Consider the following 27,210-nt stretch of genomic DNA (forward strand, 5'->3'; position numbering starts at 1 on the left):
GCGCGGGTTTAGATTCCGCGCGGGTTCTTAGGTTCAGATCTTCAATTGTAACAAATGCTGCTCGGGTGCTTATTTTCCTCAATATAGATTTAGATAAGGTAGCCTAATAATAATTTTCAGCAAATTTACAGGGACAAAAGGACTAATAAACAGGGGTTAAAATACAGACGAGCGCGTGAATACACAGATGCACAAAAGAATGATATGTAACATTGTAAACATGTTTTTTCACTGTGTTATCTTTGAATTCGCTCTCGTTGAGGTTAAAACGTTTTTTGTAGTCATTAAGGTCACTTAGTTCGTTCCCTTTTTTTTTCTCGTCATCTTCATTTATTTATTTTATCATTATTTATACACGGTACAAAAAATTCCATTACAATGACTAATGTCCTAAGAACCTTAAAATCCTAATCCTAACATTATATTAACTTACAACAATGTGCCACTTACAAACCTGATTTCCATGAATGCTGTGTTTGAAAATTATGATAGAGAAGGCGTTTAAATTGGTTTAATAAACTAGACTCTGTAATGTTACAGGGTAAACTATTCCAAAGGGTTGCGCCACTATAACTAAAACTATTTTTCATGATGTTAGTTTTTGGAAAGAGGACGACAAGTTTGTTTACCGAGACTGTTTTTAATATAATATTACTGTTTCTTTAAGATAACTTACAATTATATTACACGTTAGTCTTGCATGAGAACAGTGCTTAGCTTAAGACATCGAGTCTTGCAATCGATTTTCAGTTTGCAAAGTTGAAGGTATAAATGTTTTGATTCACGAGTACTATGAAGTATTGGCGGGTGTTAAAACTTCCTTTCCAAAATAAGAATGAGACATTTGAAATGCTAATTGTTAAACAAAGAGGAAATGACAGGAGGGACCAGAGGCTGACTTCATTTTGTGAAAGATTTTCTCCTTAAAAAAAGTGACTTACGTTATTATTTTGCCACAACTAGTGCGAACACTGTTTTTGTTTTTATCTTTTTTTTCCAGTCCAGATTTGTTAAGCACATTGAGAAAGTCTTCTTCAGAGGCTACCTGAGATAAATATATGTCGAGCCTCCACTTTAGCAACTTACGTATAACCCCACCAGCTTGAAACATCTGTTAGGGTTTTATTGATGTATACGTGAATAAAATGTTTGTGTTGGTAAATGCGACTACAACATAAAACACTCCAGCGGAGAAATGAAACAAACACTATTCAGGTAATCTTGTCGCTTTTTTGTGTAAGCGATTAATGAAAGTAATTTAAGTAGAGTCTTATGCTACACTGCCGGAGAAAAATAAAAGGAAAAGAAAATGAGGATAAGAGAACATAACGTTTTGTGTCGTTATATGAGTAACTGACTTCTTGATAAAATTGTGATGACGACGAATTTTTATTTCATTTACCGACGCAACTTTTTCATAAATAACGCTGTATGGAATATTACTAGAATTGGGGTAGGTGTGACACAATGATAAAATAGCAGTCAATGGAAATATGCCGGATGTTGCTATAAGTCTCTTAATTATAAGAAATGTTCGGAAACAGCGTTAAAAATTTGAACGAAACAATTTTTATTGCAGGAATATTAACTAACCTGCACGTTCAATTTTAAGTTAAGTAAAATAGTAAAATAGAGTAAACATTCTGCGTTTGATATAGCCACAGCGGCCGTGGCAACGCTTAGTCGTTAAGGCATAAATATTGTGGTTCAATTACGAGACAAAAAAAATAAGGTCGAAGCCGATGATGATACTGAATCGCAACGTATACAACGTATAGATATGCTGAGGTGCCAAGTAGAGGCTTACATATAAAATAGCTTTGAATTTATTTTAACACTCATTTGCTTTTCTTCCTAGGAAAGATGTCTAACATGTGGACTTTCATTTTTGTTTTGGGTAAGTCGGTTGCGCTTGTGTAAGACATGTAGTTTTCACGAGCGAGCATGAGACACACTACAGTAGTTTTGGTTGTGAGAAAATTTATGAGGAAGTTTTAAGGCAAAGATTATTCTGTTTTGCCGCGATTAAGGTTAGATCAATTCTACTGGCAGAATGGGTTAAAAATTAGTACTGTTGGAGGCGAGTATTCTGTCAGAAAGTTCACTGAAAAATACGGGCAGAACTAAGGGAAATCAGTAACATTATTTATACGCAGAACAGTTGTAGGAAGGTTCAGTGAAATTCATTGGCTCTAAATACAAAACTTATATTGTATACCTTGATAATTTCTCATTTTTTTTTACGGTGTTAATGCCTTTTAGCTGCTTATCTATTTTGATTATTACGACTGAGCAAAATAATGATATTGTGTTAGGTTTGAGGAATTTATATGCCCCTGAATTAGTTATAAAGGCGAAGGTTACCATCCATATTTATGAAAATACGTACTTTCCGAAGAGTTTTGGTAAATTTTCAAGTAAACTATGCAATTTTACGACGAGTATTGCAGTCTACTATTCGAACGTAAGCTATCCAAGCATAACCAAGGGCCATTCATAACAGTCCTAAGCAAGAACACTGTTTTTTGCGAAGATTATGTGTGAAATCCATGCTTACCACATAGATGACCAGTGACATTTGACTCAAGTGGCACAGCATGAATCAGTTCTTAAATTACTAACTTGAAGGGTTGATATGCTCACTGATTTATGAATAATAAATCCTCTTCATATTTCAAGTGTGCCAGAAAAGTACAGGGAAAATTTTCTTATGAAGCTAACCTCAAAGTTTATCATATTTATTAATGAGTTTACATTGTCGTTTAATCACACGATAACGGAGGCTTAAAAAAATGAGGTAGACAGTCATTAATGAACTAACTGTGCAAAGTATGTATAGTTATTCCCCTGTGAAATTATGTTCTTTGTTACAGTTGCAATAATCGCGGAAGTATACTCCCGAGATATCCCAGACTTTCACACAACCCAGCGTCTTCAAGTAGAAAAAGGGCAATATGTGGAAATAGAATTGGAGCTATTTATGGACTCTGACTTACCTGGAGCACCTTGTGCTGATGAGGAATATCTTGAGATCCGTGATGGGTATAATCAGTCTGGAAATCTTTTGGGTGTATTTTGTAGAAGATACATTCGTGACGTTACTGTACGATCCAGTGGACATAACGTGTGGTTAAGATTTTCACCTCACCGTAGACACTGGCAATGGAGCAGTTATGAGGGAAAAGTACTAAATGCAACAGGTGAGTATTTTTAGGTTCAAATGTTTTGATTTTCTTATCGGTATAATTTATTCTGGATGATGTGTCTTATTATTTTTTTTAAGTGGGCACGGTAACGAATCCTGCAATCTAATTGGTACTTAACGCTGTCCGTATTTTCCTACCTCTGCCCACGGGCACGGTAACGCTTTCGTCAGTCGCTGAGTACATCCCCACCTTCGCTGCCATTATTCATAAATTTATCTCGTTTTTCCGGCTGAGAGGAATTTTTACGCAAAGACGTCGGTTACTACCTCAAGCCGATGAATAACTCATTAATCATCACTTTTCATTCTCTCAAATCACTTTGGTTGACAAAAAAAATTGGTTTCGAAATGAATTTGTATATGCAAGAGTGTCATTAAATTGGTTGATAAGCGGCCTAAAAACCGTCTTTAATTAATTTTAATCCTTCACAAAAAGAACCCAGAAAGTTAAAACGTGAGGTATTTGGTTTCGATTGAATTAATCGATGGAACTTTTATTCATTTAATATCTGAATTCTCTCAAACAATTTGTTCGTAGTGAAAGGGCGAGCGAAATTTTCAATTCTATAACAAATACGCTCTTGGTGAGTCTTTCCAAGTCCATTCAATTTGGATATTTGTACCGTATATCGCACAACAGAAACTGAAGTAATTCAACGAGAAAAAGCTGCATTAAACCCCCTTGTGTCTAGTTGAAGTGTCTTATTCGAATTAAGTTTTTATGAAGAAAAGACCAGATTTACACACGCCACAGCAGCAATTGCAGCAAACAAACAGGCAAACTCTCACAACTTCAGAATAAAAAATTTAAATTTACTCACAATTACTCTCCTTGCCATTTACTTACTGAACAGAGATAAATCTTTGTACAGTAATTAATCGTCGATAAGAGTGAAAAATACTTTCCGTAAGATCATTGACAGTTTTTGAAGAAAACATTGTCGTGACAGTCCTTGCCAAACTAGTTCGGTTGGTGTTTCAAAGGTGCATATGCGCTTTTTTTACTTACGCGCTCTCTAATTGACGGGAGTCAGATTGTGACAGATGCTTGTAAAAATAACGTTTCAAAGTTTGTTGGAAGCCTTTTAAATGACCTTTATCATTACGCAAATGAAAATGTTACGTGAAGCTTCTCTCTTTAATTTGTATCACCTCTATTTTAACTACCATTTACTCGCTCCAAAATTGTTCAGTTTATGAAGATCTTGCTGTAAATAAAACCCTATATCATTGGGGTTCTTTTGGAAAGAACTTCGTTAAGTTTTCGGAAAAAGATAAAAATATTATTCACTAGCCTAAGGTGAGTACCGCCCTTGGCCTATTGTCTCAGGCGGTACTCCAGACCTCGGGCACAGTTTATCCCAATACGAACCTCCCGGCTGGCGAATAACATATATTCATGTTTGTGCTTAGTTCCCACCGACCTAGAAAACGTTGCTAAGACTCAGTTTGTCCTGCTCAACCATTTGTCATCTCTGTGGTGCCCGGCGAAAGGTGGACCAGCTCCTCACATTGTTTGGAGAAAGAATGACGCTGTTGTGCAAAACAGCACTAGTGTGCGACTTCAAATTAATGCCACCGAAGAAGAAAGAAATACAAATTACAGTTGCGAAGTGAACGACCATGGCCAGTTGAAGAGGAAAAACATCAGTCTTGTTGTCGAGAGTAAGTCTCAAGTTACTTCTTTACTTCAAGGGGATCTCAGTTGTTGTGTGTGCTTTAGGTAAACCTTACTGTTTGTCTTGAGTCAATTTTAGGATTTTTGGTTTTAGAATAAAACTTCTACAATGTTATTCAAGGGTAACCTGAAAGTCATATTTATGAAGTGAAACGCAAAATAACTAAGCATCTATTTTTCAAATTATTAAAAGGTTAGTTTTCATGCTTTTGCTTTAAAAAAATTGTTAACTGACTCGATGGACCGCTGCCCAAGAAAAAGCGCCACCTAAAAGAGCAAGGATATTGAAAAGCGCTGCATCTAAGAGAGTGGCGTTCATTCAATGTACCATAACAAAGAGACGACTTGTTTACAAGAATTGCGTCTTTTTAATAGCCACTGTTTTGTCTTTCAACAAACAACATGGATTTTCTTGTCTAAGGTACCATCTTGTCACAAATAGATTACGCTCGCCTTGCTCTAGGCAGATTATTTATTGAATACATTCTGGTGCAGTGTTTTACTCATAAACATTGTGAAAGAAGTCTTGGGAAACGAAGATGTAGCAGCCGTTACATCTAACTTAGCAGCCAAAGAAAGAATAGAAAGAGCCTCGTGTTTGAAATTGTACTGGAAGTCAGATATGCAATCTGTTACCATTATGAGGGGGACTGGTAAACCAATTAGGAAGAACTCCGTAGTGCGGTTTTGTTAAAGAAATATATCATGTCTTAATCTTTCTCCACGTTAGAGAGAGAATCAAACCAGGTGTCAAATGATGTATTCCTCATATTTTGTTACTGTTTGGTTTTCATCGATTTCTGACCATTATTAATTGATTTATATCAATTTAAAAAAGGAAAAAAATTGAAATGTTGTATATAAATCTTTTATCATCAGTTGATCATGCTGAGAAACTAATCCAAATAACATCAAAAATGGCGAACTGATTTTCCCTTTCTCACGTGACAAAGCGTGTTGAAAATAATACTGTCTGCAATCGATCTGCATTTAACAACTTTTGCTGTGATGCCATCAAAAACTGTGCTGTTCAAACTATTGAATAATCGCAAAATCGTTCAGAATGGATAAATAAACAACTAGCAATAGTCGCAAGTGACGTCAGTGCGGTTTTCCCCTGAGCTCAATTGTAGCGACCAGAAAGTGATGCAAACACCTGCTGTCAATTTTCATTTGAAAAGTGATTAGTTGACGGTACCATTGCTAACCTAAAGGCATTTTCCATTACTTCGACCACGCGAGAGGCAATGCACGCAATAAAATCAGTGTATAGAAAAGTAAGAGCTGTTTTTCGGTTAGGATAGCCATCTTTAAGTCGTTTGCCGTATACGTCACATAAGGAAATAGAGGATTAGTAGGTCGGTCTATTTGAATCTATTTGAAATTAAGAATTAAAGGGCCGGGTCGAACAAGAGCAAATTCAACTATTTGCCAATTTTTTGCCAACCAAACATTGGCAAAAATTTTTGCAATTTTCAATTTTTGGAGGCGGTCGCATCAAACTAGTATCCTTTGATCAAAACTTCATTGATTGACACATTCGTTAATCACGAACCCATCTCCCTCTAGGAAAGCATAAAGAAAAATTCTCGCTCGAATTACTGGGCAAGAATGGATCGTCATCGAATGATTATCTTCGTAGCTTTCTTTCTCTGCAAAACAACGTTGCGTTTTTTATCTTGGTGGTACATAATCAGCGGGCTTCTATGCGGCTAGTATCAGCTCTTAGACGTAGAAGACGAAGACTTCTATTAAATAGAGCTCGCTTCCAAAACCGTCCTTAGTCGAGGTCTCCGCGTACGGTGGAGTCATGGTTCGAGATTGGGACCATGTATCGTATTTCGCTTTCTTTTTTCCTGCCGATCTTTTTGGTTGCAGCTTGCACCACTTGTGTTGGCTTCGATGATTCCATTGGAAAGGGGAATTAAAGCCGATTGTTCTCCAGATTGCCGCCAGTGACCGGGCCCTGGGTACGAGTCAGACATTCAAATAAAAACGTCGCTCAATTTCCTCGCTTCCTTCAAACGAAAACTGAGGGTCAAATGTCCTGCCATCGCGCGCGCCAGACTACACCAGCGGACCAGTGTATATTTCCCGCTTAAATTTTATCTAGACATGTCTTGCGTACAATGACAGCTTAATGGTTAAAAAACAAGATTGTTCGGTGAGCTAAAAATTGGAAGCCTGCAAGGCAGGACATCGGCTTCTTTGAAGATTGGCGAAATTTTGGCGATCCGCAAAAAGTTGGCAAGGTTTTAAAATTGGGGGTAGCACTTATTTTACGCTACTTGTTGAAAGATTTTTCGCTTAAACAAACAAAAAGCTCTAATGCGACCGTGGCCGTAGTAGGTTCGGTCTATTTGAATCTAAGTCGTAAACATGAAAAAATTTAACAAAATTTACACTGGACTGACTTTGCTACTCTCCTTATCTTCGAACAGATCAAACGGAAAATACCAAAGAACAACAAATCCCAATAATTAAGTATTATAGATCATTTTTATACATGGCAGATAAAAATCATCTTCGTGACTATAAAGAGCTGTTTTTCACCAACGGTTGAATAGAAATTAAAAATGTGATGTGAAAGATGTCTCCCATTTCGACGAGAGAGCATTTTAGTTTTGGATCATTTTGAACAATGCTTAGCTAAACGGATGGTATACTTTGTAACGTGCCATCATCAATTTGATTCGAACAAACAGATATGATTCAAATATCAATTTTTCATGGAAGCCTTTTTTTTTGTCAGAGTGCCCTCAACAGTGCCAATGCAAAGTCCTTAAAGGTAACATGAAGAACTTAGTATCGGCCGACTGTGGAACGAAACAGCTTAAGTCAATTCCAGAGAAAATTCCCCGAGCTACAGGAAAACTGTAAGTTCTTAATACATCATATAAGTTTAGGTAACGACATGATTTCGAGTGCAATTTGATGCTAATAAATACTAAAAATTTTCAAAAACAACAAAATTGCACGAGTCCGTCTTTGACAGATTTACAATTGCGCTTATTTACACCAAATTGGATTCGAAATCATGTCGTTACTGGTTAGTCTTGTTAATGCTTACATATGAAAAACTCACCACAGAAGTACGTTAAGAAGGACGAAATTTTGGCAGCGCCAATAAGAATTTATATAAAAAAATGCAATCGTTTTCAGCCAATCAGACATGCGTAATTTTTTCATGTAAACGATTAAGCCTGAAATTTGGCCTTTGTTCGAATTTGGAAGTGGCACAATGATTGCCTAAAGTACGAGAAGGTTATACTAAAGACAAAATAATTTTATGGTCGTTTGTAATTTTATAAGAAATTTCATAAGAAATAACAAGAATTACATTCCATAACTGTTTAACCAGATGCGTCGGGTGATTTTCCCTTTCTATCTGCATTCAGAGTGTTGAAATGAAAGAAGAGCCAACTGATTTACCTTAGAATGTAAAAAAAACCAGTGAAAGCATATTCAATGTATTTGAAAATGTTGTACATGTTAATTTCAGTCAGATTTACGCAGGAGTTTAAGATATTGACTTTGTTTTACTTTCGATCAAGATTTTCTCTACCGCTTTCTTTTTTTGAACACTCATTCGGTAAAAACAGATGACGGTTTTTCTGCTAGCTGCTGATTATCCTTTCACAATTTGAGTTAAAACTGACTTTCTTTTTTGTTGCAGCACGCTCTCAAACAACAAATTGAAGCATTTGCCGAAAGAAGTTTTCAGCAGAAATTCTAATCTGATAAAACTGTAAGTCATATTGACTTTGTCAACTTATTTTGTATTTTGATATATTGAAGATTAACGGATGGAAAATAATGTTTCATTCAGTGAGGTTCTTCGGGTGTGTTTCGCAAATCAAATTGCATGAATTTCGCAAATTAGCTAATTTCATGCATTTTGATTTGGCAAAATTCACTTTAAAAATTATTATGTCCGCTATTCCACGTAAAGGTCTACACATTGAGCTTGATCATGAAAATATTAAGTTAGACCTTAGAGCCCACCTGCAAATGTTAAGTTGGTGAAAGGACAACAAAAACAACAACACCAGCAACTACAACCTGACAAAGAAAACCCGTTGAATCTAGTAACGAAATCAGTGTCAATCTATCATTTCTCTTGGACATAACCAAAGTATTTCCAGAGATAACCTCCATGTGATATGTAATTTCTGAGTGATGAGTAAACTTTGATAAGGTATCTATGTCGGACCATCAATATCAGAGTATTTATTCTTTTGCTCGATTCGAACGTAGAACATAAACACTGACGGGCGAAATGACCCTCACATGGGAAATAGATCATCCATGATAAGCTTGGAAAAATTTCGTCCATCGTTACTATATTTTCAAAGCTCTCTTCCGGCTCTGTAAAACTTTTAGGTAGAAAAAACTTAATGCCTTAAATAAAGCAGCTTGGAAAGTTACACGGCGAGATAAGTAAAAGAAAACGATATTGAGATCAGCTGAAAATTTGGACTTCAGTAAATTTCTTAAGTTCATTATTTCATATCGTACTCAAAGAACACTTACCATTGCAGTGTAAAAATACTCGAACTAAACAGAGAATCGTCGATATATCTTAGATCAGCTTTATACAAAGTGCTCTGCATGAGAAGCATATCAGTTTATTGCTAAGAGCCAAGTAGTAGATCGGACCCAGTTTAAGCCTTCGGAGCTAACCTCTATATTCATGGGAAAGAAGTCACTTAGAGCTGTTACACAAAGTGAGACAGAATTACTTCTGAGCGCAGCATTGAAATTACTATAAGAATATAAACACTTGCTTCTGATCCTTGCTGTGGAGGAAAAATTGATGTTACATGTATTTACTATCCTCCAAGATAGCCAAAAAAACATTTGGGGTGTTCCCGTGAGCATCATTACCATTGCATATTTATTTATTTTTTATTTGCTGGTTTTGGTAAACAGCAAAAGCGTTGGTCAAATTAAGCTCTGGTATTTTCGAAAATTATCTTTAGTATATAATTAATCATTTCAAGTGTACACGCTCCCTTTGATCGAGGCCAAGGGAAAGAAAATCGGAGGCTTTAAGAAAATTTCCCATTTTTTATAAACCCAAGATTTAATGAGGTGGGACATTTTATTTCCGTGCCGCAGAAATTCACAATTTTAACTATGCGGTATTTTAAAAACAACCTTAATTTTAACTGTATGAGCTTGTCACTCAAAAGCGAGTTTATTGATCACACCTTTTCTTCATGCTAAACTGCAATTAGCACATAACGAGGTAGGTTTGTTTAAGTCTTTGAAAACAAAAAAAGCTTGTAAGGTAGTTTCAGCACTATCATAGCTTTTCGATAATTTATGGTGGGTCCAAATTTATTCCACTAATATTTTTTAAAAGTTTCTAAGGGCTAAGTCATGATATGCTGACTGGTACTAATAATCAAATCTTGGGTTCACCGAACTCGTTTTTGGGTGATATACACGGAAAGCTAAAACTACATGACATTGTAGTAGACTGAAGTGTTGCTATGGTAATCGTTTGAGCCAAAAAAAAACTGGTCAAAACTTGTTAAGCAATTGTTCGCCACGGATATTCCTCGTGGATGTGGAATTGGTTAAAACGTTCAAACCGAATTGTTTGAGGAGGTTTACTGATCTATTAGTTGATAAGAGTTATCTTGTTTAAATGGTCACTGCTTCATCGAAAAGATGAATGGCATAAGGATAATCCTGATGAATGTACATTTCATCAGATCTTTTCAGCCATTAGATCGGCAAATGGTTTGAAGTTAAAGGAAAAACTCATAGCTGATTCATTTGTACGTGAAGCTCAAATTAACAAGCACCATACGGACAGTGCGAGTCTCTTATATATTTGAAAGCTAGGCAATTTAGGTTACCAGTGGAGTAAATTAAATAAATAGGTAATTTGGTATAATCAACTGATTTGATAACGTAAATTGGTTACCGTATATAGTTTCAAAGCTAACGTTTCAAGCGTCAGCCCTTCGTCAGAGCAAATCGCTAATTTACGTTATCGAATCGGAGGAAAATAGTTTTTCATTAAAGTACTCTTGTCCCTTGATCTCTGATGTCGTTTCCATGAAGGTACACACATGAGCAAGTAATTAAGATAATTGATTCGCCCTCTAGTTGCATGTTTTTGTTTATAAATTCATAAACGACATTTAATATACAAAAACTTCCGCACCGTTTCCGATCGACCCAAAATAATGTTTCAATCTATTTCGCGTCCTTTTTAAAATGACACTTTCATGCACTGACGTTGCGCAAGCTATATAAGAAACCCTCTTTAACATTATCAACATTCGAAGTTCAAAAACTGGGCAAGCCAAAAATTTTACGACTCATTTCTTGTCTTTTTGAATACCACACTTTTTGCGCTTATGTGCTCCCGTACAAGAGATTATAATTTTTTTTTGCTCCCATACCAGCCATAAAACTACTTCTGCTGCCAAAGAGCTGTGTTAATATGTTTATTTTTTTTGGAAATATTCAGTCATAAAATGAACAAGTTAAAGTAGACGATAAAGAAAGTGATCTTAACATCTTAAACTTTAAAAACAGCGCGACGCTTTTCCAGTGACAATTAATCACCTCTCTCTATCCCCATACCACGTTGTTTTTGTCTTCCAATCTCTTATCGCGTAAATACCCAAGGATCCTAAACTTGGGCAAAATTTGTTGCACAGAAACAATATCGCCTGACGTGGTCACCTACAGGTGCATTTTCGACCTTGCGATTGAATGGTCCTTAAGGAAAACGAGCAATAAGCAGTAGTACTTTAAGCGGTCAGGACGGCAACTCAGAGGAAGCCGTTCAAAAATGAATTTATTCATATTCGACTTTAACATTGGCCAGTTTGCGTTTTGAACATACGACCAGCGAGTTTAAAAGGATTCTAACAAAGGGATATCTAAAAATATCTGCTTTATTTCTTTAAATTCGAGCGTTTTAATTTTCGTCAGGCAATGAGTCTGATTAAAGTACTTGCCTTCTTTAAAAAAGAACAGCTTCCCTAAGCTTCCCTCTGTGATGGGGGTGTTACTAAACAGAGTAACGGGGCAAGGAGTAATGGAGTAACAAGAAAACGAGTAACAGAACTATGCTCTTGTATATTTAGTGATTTCGGAGCAATCTCGCGAAATGAGACAGAAAACACTTCAGGATTTACTTTAGTTTTTCCAATCGCTCCTCACCTTTGACACGTGAATTTTGTAACGTCAGTTAAAAAAATGAACTCACATTTTACCTACGAATTTCGCAATACTCTAAAATAATTTAGTTTGTTTCTTGTTGTCAAAACTATCTCGAAACTGAATATGGAACACAGCGCTAAATTAGTAATGGAAATTTAAAAAATAAGCCGTTGTCGTTAAAGTTCTCCAGACTACGCAAAGTTTGGATATTTTACGTTGTTGTTTTGCAGAGGACGAAAAGAAACTTACAAAGGTTTATAGCGGACGTGCACAGCCATTTTTCTGCTCATTAAACCTTTCGTTGAGTGACATTGCCATTGCCGTTTCCGTCGTGATTTTCTTAAACTCCCTATTATCCGAGAACACAACACTGTTTCTCACAAACCCACGGAGCGGCAGTGACCGTAGCTTTTGCCAATATATTCTTCATGACAAAAATAGAAAAAAAGTATTATCAATCAGAGCACAACTAAACCTCTTGTTTGGAAGAGGTATTATGACGACATTTCCTGCCGTGTGTAGGGCACAACCAAACACATAATAGAAGAATTTGCAAGACGGGCAAACATGTACCACCATCCACGATCAAATTTATGGCGGAAAGATTAGACTCGGAAATTGTATTCTTTGGCATAAGTCGTACTTGAGAAAGGTTTTAAACTTTTCTACGAAGAAAGACCATAGAAATGGGTAACCGCAACCGGAAAGGAAAACTATGTAGTCGAAGGAATATAGAGCCTCACTAGTGAGAGGTAAATGTCGGTGTTTTGACAAAATGAGAACTGAAGTAGAACAGAAATTAGAGTGCGTGTTTACTGCTCGGAGAAAAAGATATCACAATCATGTGTCCTGTTGCGGAGAGTTTCCATAATTTGCAAAAATATGTCACATCAAATTGTGAGGGATACTATTAATCGAAGACCAGCGATATCGAAAGCGATCTAAGAAATTCCTTCGTGTTTTTCAAATTTATTGTGTTTCAAATCGACAAAGTTGTTAGAAGTAATTTCCCAACACTCGTCGTTCAGTTGACTATTTCTTTTATTCTCTCTTTTATTACGCAAGTTAATACAACGGGGACTAGCTCTGATCTTTCTAGGAAAGTGTGGGTCACCGCTTATAAAGGTGACACTTACTGAGCTGTCAGTCTCTAACCTTCGTCATGCTTTTACACTTAACTAGCGAATCACGCTAAACTACCCAGAACGGAGTTCGCATACAAAATAGATACCTTCGCGATGTTTATGCTTTACAAAATGTCTTTCTAACTTAAATTTCTTGGTCTTACGGTCAAGTTCAGGCAAAACGAAAACAAGATTGACAATATAAAAATTATAATAAACTTACTAACAGAATTAAAATCATACTTGAAGAGATATCTTAAGAGAAAATAGTTCTTGAAGGCTGCTGCATAACAGTAGAATAAACATAAAATTCGGAGAAGAAAGGGCGTACCCAAGGTACCGCCCCTAAAAGAGCTACGTGCCAGTCGTATAAGTTAGTTTACGCAAAAACATCTGTGTCCGTGTCAAATTCACGATCACGATAAGGAAAAGGCAACTAAAGTCTACGTGTAACATAGGACCTCCAAAAGCAATAAGAAATGATCAACTGGCCTTTTACAATGTTTACTGAATGGTTTATGCTAATATATTATTTCCATTCATTTTCAACGTTCAAATAAGTCAAAAAACACCTATGATGAAAATTCTTGCTAAAAGCCAATTTTGTCTTTTAACATATTTTCCCTCCTCAGAAGGAGCTGTCCTCAGCTCCGAATAAGAATTCTTTGTGAAGGTTAAAAACAAAATTGAATTTAAATACCACAAAATAATATAAAGAAGAAAAGAAAAAGAAAGACCTTGTTATTAACATGCACGTTGTTGTTGTTGTTTTTTCTCGTTTTCGATTGGCGTTCGCTTGTTTAGTTATTATTTATTGTTTTTGTTATTATGACCCAAGAATAAATTTGTGTACCAATTTGCTGTCAAGTAGGAAGAACCACAGCACGATAAATTGATGAAAAATATGATATCTGTGTTACATGTGGGGTAGATATAATAGTCCTAAGGTAATTTCGGGAAAATTTCACTCCAATTCGGCAGCATATTTAGAGACGGTAGAACTAGAATTTCGTTGTTCAGACGACCATTTTGAACTTGGTCTGCTAAAATAGCCTTCGGCTTTGTTTAAAATTTGAAAATATGAACCGTTTGTTAATATTATAGTGATTGCATAGGTTGTAAATTCCGTAAACGAACAAAACACAAAGTGTGAAGAGTACGATAGCTGTCATATAAATTATTTAAGCGAGTCTGCTAAAGTTAAATTGGACTCGTTTGACGAACAAGAACATTTTTCAGAAGGAAAAAGTTCTCAATAACTCATTGTATGCTCCACAAATAATAACATTTGATCCCTGTTTGAGAGTCTTTCTTGAACCAATTTCACTCAGTAACATAACTGACCTTGGGGTGCAAGAATGGCATTCCCTTCAAACGGTGTACTATGCAGGTTGGTCGCAGTGTGAAAGTCTTGAATGGTAAGGCCAAATTCAGAGCGCGAACGTTGTTTGCTTCTCTTAAGACGCAAAGCAAGTCAGGAATGGTCTCGTGTTGCCCTAAAATTGACATCTCTAGAATAGCGAAGAGAATTTAAAGAAAGCTAAGTTTCCCTTTTTTTTTTGTTCTGTTTTGTTTGTGTTCACGAAAACTTTCTGAGGAAGAACTAAGGGCAAATTTGCATTTTCTTTGTTATTATTTCAGTTGCTTCATAGCTACAGTGTAATGAACGCTTCATCTCCGAAAGCTAGTTAGCGTATGGTATAAAAGTGAATTCCAAAGCTTGGAATTTGCTTGAAAAAAAATTAGACCTTTATGGGATTTTAGCCCGTGACCTCTGCGATATCGGTGCAGCGCTCTACCAACTGAGCTAAGAGGTTAACCGGGAGCTGGTCATTATGTTGGTTCCAATTGCAAATAAACCCGTGAAGTCATGAATAAATGACCGTAAATTATATGAAAATCATATAGGTGAACTGCGGATAAGGAAATGAATAGGAAAGCGATTCTCGCAGTAAGGAATACTTCTTAAGCAGAAGTGAAAATAGGGCCTGAAAAAATTCAAGCCTGTACGGGATTTGAACCTTATTTTTACCACTGCTGAATTTTTTTCAGGCCCTATTTTCACTACTGCGTAAATGGTAAACATTACCAGGAGGATCGCTTCCATATTAATTTCTTTATCCGCTGTGCACATATGTGATTTTCATAAACCTACAGTCATTTAGTCTCTACAATATTACTCAAGACCACATACAGACAACCAGCGTTAAAAACGCCCAGTACAACCGCTATTCTTGAATGGATGTCACTCAATAGAAAATTAGTGCTCGTGGCTCAAATGAAAATTCAGTTAATATTTAGTGTGTTAATAAATCTTTGCTGAGAGTTCTGAAAGAATTTCACATTACATTCATGCGTTAATATCAACGTTACTCTTCATTGTTTCGACTGAAAGATTCTCTCTGGTCACTTCTGGTTTCAATAAACTATTCGGTCTAATCATCAGCGAGATTAAAGGAATATAACAACAGAGGTGATTTAAAAAGAGTCCTCCATTTCTTTCAATTTGCGAGTTTTAATCATCGACAAGCAATTAATCTGATCAAAGTTTTCGCCATCTTTTAACATTTGTACCACTGCTTAGAAAACCAGATAGTGTGTCATGAAATGTTGGCAAATTAATTGAACGATGTTATTTTGCATGAGAATCTCTGAAGAGTAGAGTAACTACCAGGCTATTGTGCGAACGACTACAGTCAAGAAGTTTAGCCACATCGACGGCGTGTCAAGGTTCTCCGACTGAGAAAGGGCAGTCAGACTGATAAATTATATGACAGGAACTTTCATTGAGAACAAGTTGAAAATAGTCACCACCACAGCAGCCGAAATACGAGAAACTGAAAAGCTAATCTTTTTATAAAGAGTAACCTACAGACAACATTCAAGAATTAAGTATACGCCGTAAGGAATGGACCACTAAAAATAAAAGTAAAAGTTCCCTATCTAGGTTGGATCCGATGATCAAAAGCAATGATCGATCGATGATCAAAGAACGGTGAGAGTCGGTGGGAGGCTTGAAATTCCGCCTTACCATTCAGTATTAGACATTCGGAAGTCTTGACGGAGCGATTTCAATTAACATCTTATTAAAAACCAAGGAAAAGCAATAAGCATGAACGAGTTTCACTCTCATATCGTGTCGAAAATCTACGTTGTTGTAATGAATATATGTTTTCGCACAACTGACTTATCTAATCACATAGGGTAGTGGCGCCCTGAACACCATTTCGTGCGAGGTACTATGGACGGGGAGAGGAGAGAGCTCGGCGGACAACTACACACTCAGTGAGAATCAGTCAATGGGTGTTTGAACTGGGCGCGCGAATGTCTTCATTTGCGTTAATTGCAGGACAGCAGTTTTTAGAATTCACGCGTCCACTTGTGAGGCATGCAGAGAATACGGCCAGAGGGTTTCATTCGAAGAAGAATGAAGCACTTTGCCAATGGCTGCAAACCTGCTAATAACCAGCTGCGACCAGCAAAGGTGTTGTCTGGCTCGGAGCTGATTTGCGACACTTTCGCGTAACGCTTCTGCGTTAGTCACTATTGCGTTACGATATCGTGATTGACTTTTAGACCGATCATGCGTATTTTTACTGTCTTCTCAAACTATTGCTACGTTTTGTTAAATAAACTAGGTCGAAGGTTTTATTTTTGCTTAACCGTTTTTCTTGTTCAATTCGCCTGTAAAATCGCCCGTAATAGATGGGAGATGCATAAAGCTTTCACGCAGCACGAGTATCAAGTACGTTATAAAATTATTGCAAAATTAAAAAAGAAAAAAAAAAAACAACGACAACAACAAAATGCGCGTTGCATGCGGTCCATTGGCAACCAGTGAAATCTTGAGTTAAAATTCCGGCAACATAAACTTAAAAAAAGGAAGGCAGAGGGATATTGTACAAACACGTTCAGACTAATGATCATATGAAGCAGAACTACATTAAGACGCTTTACAAACAAACAGAGTCTAAGTGAGGAGTCAGCTCCTGAAACATTCGTTGGCATGAAGGATGATAAACGTGATCATCAAGATTCAAAAGTTTTGAGCATATGTTTCAGAATTTGAATGAGCGTCGCCCATCCACTATTGTTGTAAAATTCTATCGATGGAAGACTTAACAGAACTCCATAGTGTTTGCTCATCAATTTAATATAAAGTAAACTCATCTATGTAATTGAATAAAAAAGGCCTCAAAAAAATTCAGGCCTGTACGGTACTTGAACCTTAATTTCACTACCGCTTGAGTAGTGTTCATTAATGCGAGGATCGCTTCCGTATTCATTTGTTTATTCGCAGTTCACATATATGATTTTCATATATTTACAGTCATTTAGTGTCTACACTACTGCTCAGGACCATAACTAGACAACCGGCACTAAAAACGCCCAGTGCAACCGCTATTCTTGTATGGATGGCACTCAGTAAAAAATTAGTGCTCGTGGCTCAAATGAAAATTCAGTTAATATTAAGTGTGATAATAAATCTTTGTTGAGATTTCCGAAAGAATTTCACATCACAGGCATGTGCTAATATCAGCGTTACTCTTCATCGTTTTGACTGAAAGATTCTCTCTGGTCACTTGGCGTTTCAATAAACTTATTATCACCAGCGAGATGAAAGGAATATGACAACAGGTGGTTTAAAATGTGTTCCCCCATTTCTTTCAATTTGTGAGTTTTAATTATCGACTAGCAATTAATCTGATCAAAGTATTCGCCATCTTTAAAATTTGTACCACTGCTCAGAAAACCAGATGGTGTGAAATGTTGGCAGATTAATCGAACAATGTTGTTTTGCATTAGAATCTAAGGGTAGAGTAACTTGATCTAATTATCCACTAATGTGAGGCAAATACAAACGTTAATGTTAATATTTTGAACAAGTGTTGGGAGCTTTCAAGATGTAGGAAAACACACATGTCGTATACAGCAGAGTTCACACTTTGTTAAAATGACTTATTTATTCCAGGGACTTGTCCAACAACCAGTTACAGGATTTACCACCAGGAGTGTTCGCTGGCATTAGGGTTTCCTACTTGGGGACGTTGACGCTGTAAGTAAGACTCCTATACTACAAATCAACGTCAATGAAAAGCAAAGCAAAAAATCAGAAATCAATAAACTGAAATTAAATGTGGTTAACTATGGAGCCAAACATCCAATAGCTCGAGCCACCGTTTTCTGACCGCCTATAACTGCTTAATAAGATCACATAAAGTCTCTTGTTTCATAAAGTTTGTATTATAGCTGACGGTAACGAAATAGTTTTTTCGCCGTGTTGTTACTGTTTAATCAGAAAAAATGATTGTCCTTAGGGGTTCCTCAAAGTAAGTGTTAAAATGTGTGTCTAGAGGAGTTGAAAGGATATATCTTTTTATGATGATTTTAAGTATTTCGTTAAGATTATCAATTCAATTCAATAAATGAAGCTGAATAAACAATGAATCGATTGTAATCACGAGCGACGATTATCCTTATGAGACATTTCAAATCGGTAAACAGCTTCAGATGTTTGAATGACGGACCATGCAGGGGTCAAATGATAGCACATAAAGTTTATTTTAACAATCTGTTTATTACTTCTTCAAATTTTAGATTTCATTTTCATTCCAGCCAAGTAATCGAAAAATTGTGTCTCATGGTTTTGAAATCATTACCTCGACTTGGATGTGCAGATAGTATCAACCTCAGAAAATGCGAATAAACAATGCTATTCGGCCTTGGGTTAATAGAGAATAATACATGGGCGCGCGTAGATATGGAATTTCTCTTCGAATATTTAACTCGATAGTTCACGAGTGAGCGCAACGAATGAGTGAGATGTCGAGTTGAACAAGAGAAGAGAAACTCCATATCTACAGGCAATCATGTATTATTTTGTTTATCACATAAACACAACAGCCCTTTACTGGGAAGAAAAGCCCACTTCATTAATGAATGAAAATAAATGAATCGACAATCCTTGAATAACAATCGTAGAGTACGTTGGCGCTGACTCTTAAGATGGAAAAATGCGTTGAATCATGATTACAAAAACGACGATAGTCGTAATTTTCGATTTACAAAATTCTGATTTATTGACTTTGTCCTTACAGACAGAAGAAGTCTTTCAGGTAAACAGCCAAAATCGGCCAGTGGCAAATCTTCCAGTTGTCGATTTTCATTCTCAGCCGAGAGAAATGCTAACATCAAAGCCACTGAATAGGCAACTTTCGGTTTTTCTTTTAGTAGATTGGTTTTCTTCCCCTTTCTTGCTTTTCTTTTCTTTCGGTCGCTTCGAAGACTTGCTCTTTTTGCAAAATACGTGAATAAATAAGCACGTTGTATCGAGGTTTCTTTCAAACCGATAGAACGCTTTTGCAAAATGCCGCGTACGAACGATTCCAGTCGATAGAACATGTCTGTGGTGGAGCTTTTTATCAGAATTTTCAAAAAGAGAAACCGTCCGAATCAGCTGTTGTAATATATAGATTTTGAAACGAAGCACGAAAGCATCTTTTTACAGTGTCAGCCACTGTTCCATCGATAGCTCAACTCTAGTTTGTTCATAAGAATATTTGAAGGGTATGTTTGAGTATTTCCCCATCTTTTATTTTGGCTTGGTTCTCTTAACAGAAATAGATAGCGAAAATGTTTTCTTCTTTCTGCATTGCTTACGGTGTCGAAGTTTATCCTGCTCTGGCCCTTTAAACCCCTTTCCGGTAATGCGAAAGTGCGGCTTGATTGTAAACACAAGAAACTTCTTTAGTTGCGTTGATTATTTGAGCTGTGGTACCGTCGCGCTGGATTAAATGATATGTAAGTTTTTCACCCAAAACAGACGTTCCATCCCGAATTGGAAAGACACTCTAGGGCGCTGGGTAGCGAGTGGAGTTTACACAAAGGCAACACAGTTTATTCAGTCCAGCGGATTTGACATCATATCAAGAAAAAAGTCAATAATCGTCTTTAACTTGTACTACTACTCGATTCCAAGATGGCAGGAAGCGATTTTGTCTGGGAGTATTGCTCCTCCTTTGGATAGCATTCAGACATGAGCGTGGCAACACTTACTCCTGGAATATCTGATTAACAAAGCTACACCATGGCAATGATAATACTGGGGCGTTTTTAACGATGATAAGGATAATAATAATGATAATGATAATGATGATGAATCTAGATGCGCAAATTCCATAACATTTTCAATTGCGCATCACAGTTTAAGAGTTAAAATATTACAATCAAATAAAGCTATGAAGAGAAGGGAATATCAAGCAAAGGTTACCACAAAGACATCATTATAACTGACAGAAAAATTTTAATTACAATAAAACGCTCTGATTAAAAGTGCCCATCTAAAAAAGTGCGATTTCGATTGTATTTGCACCCCCTTTATTCAGAGGAGGTGCATTCAAGAATTTAAACAGAATGGTAAAAATTTTGAACCTACAGGCTAGCTTCAGACTCTAATAACAAGGAATCTGCTATTAGAAATTCTGAGATCATAGCTAGGTAAGAAGGAGCCCAAAATTTTTTAATTTTACGAGCCATAAAAGTAGTTAGAACCATTTCAAACTCATATCTGTTTCTTATCGGTAGCCAACGTAATTAAAAAATAAACGATGTTAGATGGCAAAATTTTTGTTCTCTAAAAATCAGTCTAGCCCAAGCATTCTTTATCCGCTGCAGTTTAGGTATTAAAACAAACCGGTGATACATACAGAAGGCTGTTGCAGTAGACTATTCGGGTTGTAATGAACGCACTCATGAAGGCCTCAGTTGATTGTTGTGAGAGATATTTCCTAATGAGGTGAATATCGTAGACGTCAAATGAAAAGCTGCGTATATTTGTGACGTGTGATGGCATAGACAGCCTGGAGTCAAACCAGACACAGAGATTTTACCGCTAGCGATGGGCACAGATTTGATGTTCGAGTCACCAACACGAGCACCGACAGTTATCCAATTCTCCCCTATTGTGGTGTTCCAATAATGAGGAACTCGGTCTTGTTGTCGTTCAGTTTAAGATTATCGTTCAACATCCATGAACGGATGTCCCTTACCTAGTGTTCGATACTTTTCATCGTAAGAAATGCGTCCATATCAATTTATCGCAACTTCCTAAGTGAAACATGGTTAACTTTAATGGTGGTCGAGTTGCTTTCAGTTTGAAGAGCAGTGTCAGATTATCCGAAAATAAGCGTACGTTGACCCCTGATAAAGTTATCCGAGTTCCGCGTAATTATCAGGTCCAGTACGTGGCCCAGTTCATGAGTTGATTCCGAAACACGTTGAGTTAATGATATCGACTCCAATAAATCAAAGAAATGACAAGCCGCCGTGTTATTGTGATCATCAACCCAGATATCGAAACTTAAGAAAAGAGGATCAAGAGATAAAATGATACGTTCCAAGAAGTCTGAAAATTCTTCAACAAAATCGATAATAGTCACAGGATTGGTTCTTAAAGGACGGTCGACGATTTATTATGAAAAGTCTAAGTCGTAATGATTTGGTAGAGACGAAATAGTCGGAAAATTCAAAAGACGTTCTTAGACGAAATTAGAGTTCGCGAAAAACCGACCAAAAAGCAGCTTATTTTTTTAATCTCGTTTTATTTCTTTTAAATGTCAAATTTCCTCGTTTTCTTGTTCAAATGTCTGAATGGTGCTACCGATCACAATGTTCATGATTTTTTTTCCTTCTTTTATTTCATTCACACGGCTCTTTGTGTCCCGTTCACATCAGGCCTAATAGGTCCGCGACTGTTTTTGTCTGCTTTGCTCTCTCCTTCATTGTTCTTGCTGTATCCTGTATTTTCATTTGTTATCGTACATTGTATTATTTTATTATTATTGAATGAGTCATACCCAATAAAGCTGTTAAAATAAATAAAAGGAAGAAGAGTACCCATGATTTCACGGGCCCTTTCGGGGCAACTATAAATAGCTTGAAGGCAGGTGAAGTCATCGCATTGCAAATTACAGAATCGTTATCCGATAACAAGGTTTCAGTGACTACAAATAAGTCAGCATTACATTAATAGACGGAATCAACAAATAATGCAGATTTGGTGGCAATAGAGCGAGCATTCAGCGTGCACACAGTCAGATGAGTAGCTGTTGTTGTTGTCTGATGAAGACTGGATACGCACTTAATCTGAGCAAGATTGGAATGGCTGCCATGGTTCCATCTTCAAAGTACAACTATTTGTTGTTTAAGTCGTGACTCGAACTAATGTCGCCACTAGCTGCTGAACGAAGGCGAGTGAGGTTGAAAGTGGAGTATGGTGTGTAAGATCTCCGACGAACAAAGTCGCTATGCCTTCTTTTAGAAGATAAGATTCCAAGATGGTGGGTTGAACTCAACGCTCAAGGTCAACACAGGTTTTGCGGGATGTGGGATAAGGCTTAAAATCGAGGCAGGATGTGGGAACCGAGATCTGTAAATGCGTGATGCGGGATCAAAATAGGAAGGCAATACCAGGATACGATCCTTTTCGAAGGCGGAATAGAGGATAGGACGCGTATAGGCGGGATCATAAAAATATTTATTTACTTTAGAAATGTGCTTGATTAATGCTTCCGTGTAAATTGAGGTTGACAGGCCTGAATGATTCCGTAGTACGTCCAGTTTTCTCTGCACTAGTGTTTATACGAATCTCAATGGTTATATTTTTGTTCTCATGAGTATTTCTGAGTGAACGCCCCGTTCTGTATGGTAGTAACGGCGGTTATTTGAGGATTTCTCTTAGCAACGATTGTTGCTGTACTAACTACCACTTGTTGGGATGATTTCTTTAAGGTGTGGAACTGTTGAATAGTATTGTGTTATTATAAAGGGTAAGATTTTATTACTTGTTTTTCCCTGTTGGAGGAGGGCCCGTTTACGTCCAGTTTAAATTTCTCTTCTGAGAGTGGGTTGTCAAAAACCTTTTTCGGGTAGTCTCTCTCAGCCAGGTATACTTTGAACTGTTTAACGTTCTCTTCAAATTTATTTTTGAAAAAGGAGTCCAAGGGAGTCGTAACGTTCCGCCTTTAACGAAGCCTTTCTTTGCTCCCAGTGGGTGACACGTTGTATAGAATGTGTACTGGGATGTATCTCTTTGTTTGAAGTGGGTTCTCATGTCGAGAACTGACTCCCTGTTGAATCTTTCACCCTTACAGAAAGAAGCCTCTGAAACAAATATTTCGGTTGTTAATTTGATTATTGGTGGGGTTTATTTGCTTGTTCAAAGAACTGATTGATGACATATCTGTTTTTGTTTTATCCATGAACATAGTTGCAAAAGCTCCTGCCATTTTGGGGCCCATGGCGGCTCCGTGCGTTTGCACGAGATGAGTCTTCCTGCAAAATCAACCTTAGCGCTTTCTCTAAATTAACTCTCTAGTAAGCACTTTGGAATGGGGGTGGATGTTGGGGCGTTCTTTTGTGTATAAACCCGTAACTTCCATTGAAACGAGTATCAATTCTTTCGGAAGTTTTGTCTTTTCTATTAAGTCGATGAAATCTGTTGTATCTTTGAGATATGACTTCTGTTGTTGGCTGAAGAATTTTGTCTATGTAACACGGTAGCTTTTCTGTTGGTTCTTCCGTGGATGGAGTTTTTGTCCCACTTCATCACACCGAGTGTTTTTAAAATCTTTTCTTTTCAGCATAATGTGAGTATATTATCAATGCTGTAAAGGCTTTAATTTGTCCATCGGCGGTGAACTCGAGCAACTTGCGTTTAACCAGGCAGGATCGGGATGAAATGTTCATTGCGGTGGAATGGTGGGATGGGATGAACAATAGCGGCGGGATGGAATGAACAATAGCTGTGGGATGGAATGAACAATAGCGGTGGGATGGCCATGGTGGGATGGAATGAACAATAGCGGTGGGATGGTGGGATGGAATGAACAATAGTGGTGGGATGGTGGGATGGAATGATCAATAGCGGCGGGATGGCGGGATTGGAAAAAGTCTATTTTGGACCCTAAACGCCGACTGATAGCTTGTGCGATGGATATCTACTCCATCCGAGATTTTTGGCATTCGTAAATGTTTAGAACACGAAATACACAGGAAGTAAAATTATCCTGACAAAATAGGGAGCGATTTAAACAACTGCACAGAGCGAATAGAACTGAAACAGAGGCAGCTTGAGCCGGCGATATAACGACGACTACGTACACGCCACTGCGCAAACTGATCTTTCTCTATATGTTGCATACACACATGCTCCTTTGCCATTGTGATTAGTACCCGTTTCTACTAATAAGATAAAAAAAGACAAAAAGACAAAAATTTATTTCGCAGTCTTAAACTGTGGTTCGGTGAGCGTTCACACATACTTCTTTGCCTCTGGGATTACTCAGCCGTTTCCAAAGTTATCAAAAAAAGAACCAACAAATTTGATTTCGCAGTATTAATTTGTGCTTCGGTGAACATTTTACTCTCCAGCCTCACGCTGCTCTTCAGTCAAACTCACAAGTTTTAGGAATATAGCTTCCACATTCTCGAAACAATAACGCCAAGAATACTCCAGCCGATCACGGCTCAGGGAGGTGCCGAGGAAATGACGAGGAACTAATCAAATCTAATTGTCTCAGATGGCCTGTATTCCTATGGGAGAGAAATTTCCATTTGTAGGCGGAGAAAGTCTCGATATTCAGGTAGGAGAACCTCAAGTTAAGGCTATCGTGCGCACGACTGCAGTCAGAAAGAATTTTAGCCGCAGCGACGGCGTGTAAAAGTTCTCCGACTGAGAAAGGGCAGTCAGATTGATAAATTATATGAGAAGGACTTTCATGGAGAACAAGTTGAAAATAGTCATCGCCCCAGGAGCGGAACTACGAGAAACGGAAAAGCGTGTCTTACAAGAATAACAACAGATAAAATTCAGGAATTAAGTCTCAGCCGTAAGGAATGGAACGCTAAAATCAAAAGTAAAAGTTCCTTATCAAGGTTGGATCCGATGATCAACGATCGATGATCGATCGATGAACAAGGAACGGTAAGAGTTGGTGGGTGGCTAGAAAATTCTGCCTTACCATTCAGTGATAGACATCCGATACTCTTAACGCAGCGTTATCAAATAACCAGGCTCATTAAAAAACCAAGGAAAAGCAATGAGTATGAACAAGATTCGTCCTCATCTCGTGTCGAAATTCTATGTTGTTGCAATAAGTATAATTTCGCACAATTGACTTATCCAATCACATCCCGAGTAACACACCCTGAACACGAATTCGTGCGAAGTATTTTGGACGGGTAGAGGAGAGAACTGGGCGGACAACTTCGCACTCAGTGATAATCAGGCTATGGGTGTCTGAACGGGGAGCGTGAATATCTTCATTTGCGTTGTACGATAGGAGTATTTAGAACCACGCGTTCGCATGTGAGGCATGCAGATAATACAGGCGGGGCGTATCATTCAAAAGCTGATTCGTGACACTACTTAGTTATCGTTGCGTTGCGACATTGTGATTGACCTTTGGACCGGTCATGCGTGTTTCCACTGTCTTCCCAAAACTGTTGTTACGTTGTGATAAATCAATCAGGTAGAAGGTCAGTTTTTCAGGTAGAAGGTTAAACTTTTACCTTACCGTTTATTGTGTTTAATTCGCCCGTGAAATCGCCCGTCCGGTAGTAGATGGGAGGTACATAAATCTTTTCATGCAGCACCAGTATCAAGCACATTATTACAAATGTATAAAACATGCGCAACGAGTAAAAATACTTAACAATACTACACACCAAAATGTCCAATAAATTATTTATTATCTAACTTTTTTTTCTGCCAAGTGTTTCTGCTCATTTTTCCTAATGCAGGAAAAGTAAAGCGGTTAGAGAAGCGAAACGCGTGCAGCAGACCGGTTAGACAGGTCATTTTTCTAGTACAAAATAACAAACTGTACAATATCGCAGGATATTTGTGATTCACTTGTGCTCTATTCACGCCATATTTGTACTCTACTTTGTGCAGTTGGATATAATTTTGAAATGAAGGATTTTTTCTACTGCGTAAAATGTTTAAATTAAGGACCGTTCAGAGGTTAAAGGATAGCACACACATGCAGTTAATCTAACATTCTTTTTAATACTTCCCTAAATTTAAAATTTCATTTCAACTCCACCCAATTAATTAAAAATCGTCCGTCTCGTGATTTTGAAATTGTTACTTTTAGTTAGATTAGTAGATGTTACCTCCTTCAGAAAATACCAGCTAAACAATATTATTCAGCCCTAGGATAAATTTGCATCAATACACAGCTTCAATGCGATTAAAGCCAAGTTAAATTGTATGCAATGAAGATATATTCCATGATATAAAAATAGCCCTAACTAGTCGAATCAAATCAAGATGTAGTCAAACACTTTTATTCATTATGTGGAACGTTATCCCATGGTTCGTAGCTTACATTTTGTTGTCGTTATTGTTGATTATAGGGACTTGTCTCACAACCAATTAAAGAATCTATCTTCAGAAGTTTTTAGCGGAATTTACCTCCCCCGCGATTATCATCTGACGCTGTAAGTAAGACTGTTACACTTTGATTTTATAATTGTTTGATGAGACCAAAAGTAGATCAAGGTCTACACCTTACCCAGGTAAGTGTCTGGATGAAATGGGAGGAAGAAAGGGTGCATCGATGCTGAGCTGACTCCTCCCCAACCCATGAGGTGTTGCCTACAGGAATGACAGCGAGGAGGCCGTGCATGCCTAGTGAAAACCATTAAGCGACGTAGATCTAAGCCCGCGAAATTGGAAACCATCATTTCTTTCTGTCATAGGAAAAACAAAGCAAAAGAAAACAAAATACTAGCCTCTCTTTCATCGTGCATACGGTAAAGGTGAGGTCAGTGTGAAAATTTACCCGTCATTGAGCGTGATGCGCCGGTAAATGAGATTGTCGAAAGAAATAACGTCGTCTTCTAAGATAAACGTTTTATAAACGTGGGCGTAAGTCATCAAACGAAATGAAGCACATGCATGGTCACGTGTTATTTGAACAAGTTTGGTCCTTTAATTGGTCAGTTCC

General features: G+C 37.3%; 1 protein-coding gene across 1 annotated transcript; it reads left to right on the plus strand.

Moving 5' to 3' along the window:
* The first annotated feature begins 809 nt into the window (after positions 1–809).
* Positions 810–26,951, plus strand: LOC149050778 (uncharacterized). Its single transcript, XM_089198307.1, has 8 exons — positions 810–1,215; positions 1,859–1,897; positions 2,874–3,200; positions 4,619–4,870; positions 7,636–7,759; positions 8,560–8,631; positions 18,171–18,254; positions 26,618–26,951. The coding sequence occupies exons 2-8, from the start codon at positions 1,864–1,866 to the stop codon at positions 26,703–26,705; spliced, it is 981 nt and encodes a 326-aa protein (XP_089054433.1). The 5' UTR covers positions 810–1,215; positions 1,859–1,863; the 3' UTR covers positions 26,706–26,951.
* The last annotated feature ends 259 nt before the right edge of the window (positions 26,952–27,210 follow it).

The sequence above is a fragment of the Pocillopora damicornis genome, chromosome 2, assembly GCF_964200805.1.
Source record: "Pocillopora damicornis chromosome 2, jaPocDami1.2, whole genome shotgun sequence".
Classification (NCBI taxonomy): domain Eukaryota; kingdom Metazoa; phylum Cnidaria; class Anthozoa; order Scleractinia; family Pocilloporidae; genus Pocillopora; species Pocillopora damicornis.

Bases quoted from the DNA above. Each gene is read 5' to 3' on its own strand.
- LOC149050778 (XM_089198307.1), top strand. From the start codon at position 1,864: ATGTCTAACATGTGGACTTTCATTTTTGTTTTGG. The intron at 3,201-4,618 runs GTGAGTATTTTT...GTTTGTGCTTAG, and splicing joins AAAAGTACTAAATGCAACAG to TTCCCACCGACCTAGAAAAC. The intron at 4,871-7,635 runs GTAAGTCTCAAG...TTTTTTTGTCAG, and splicing joins CATCAGTCTTGTTGTCGAGA to AGTGCCCTCAACAGTGCCAA.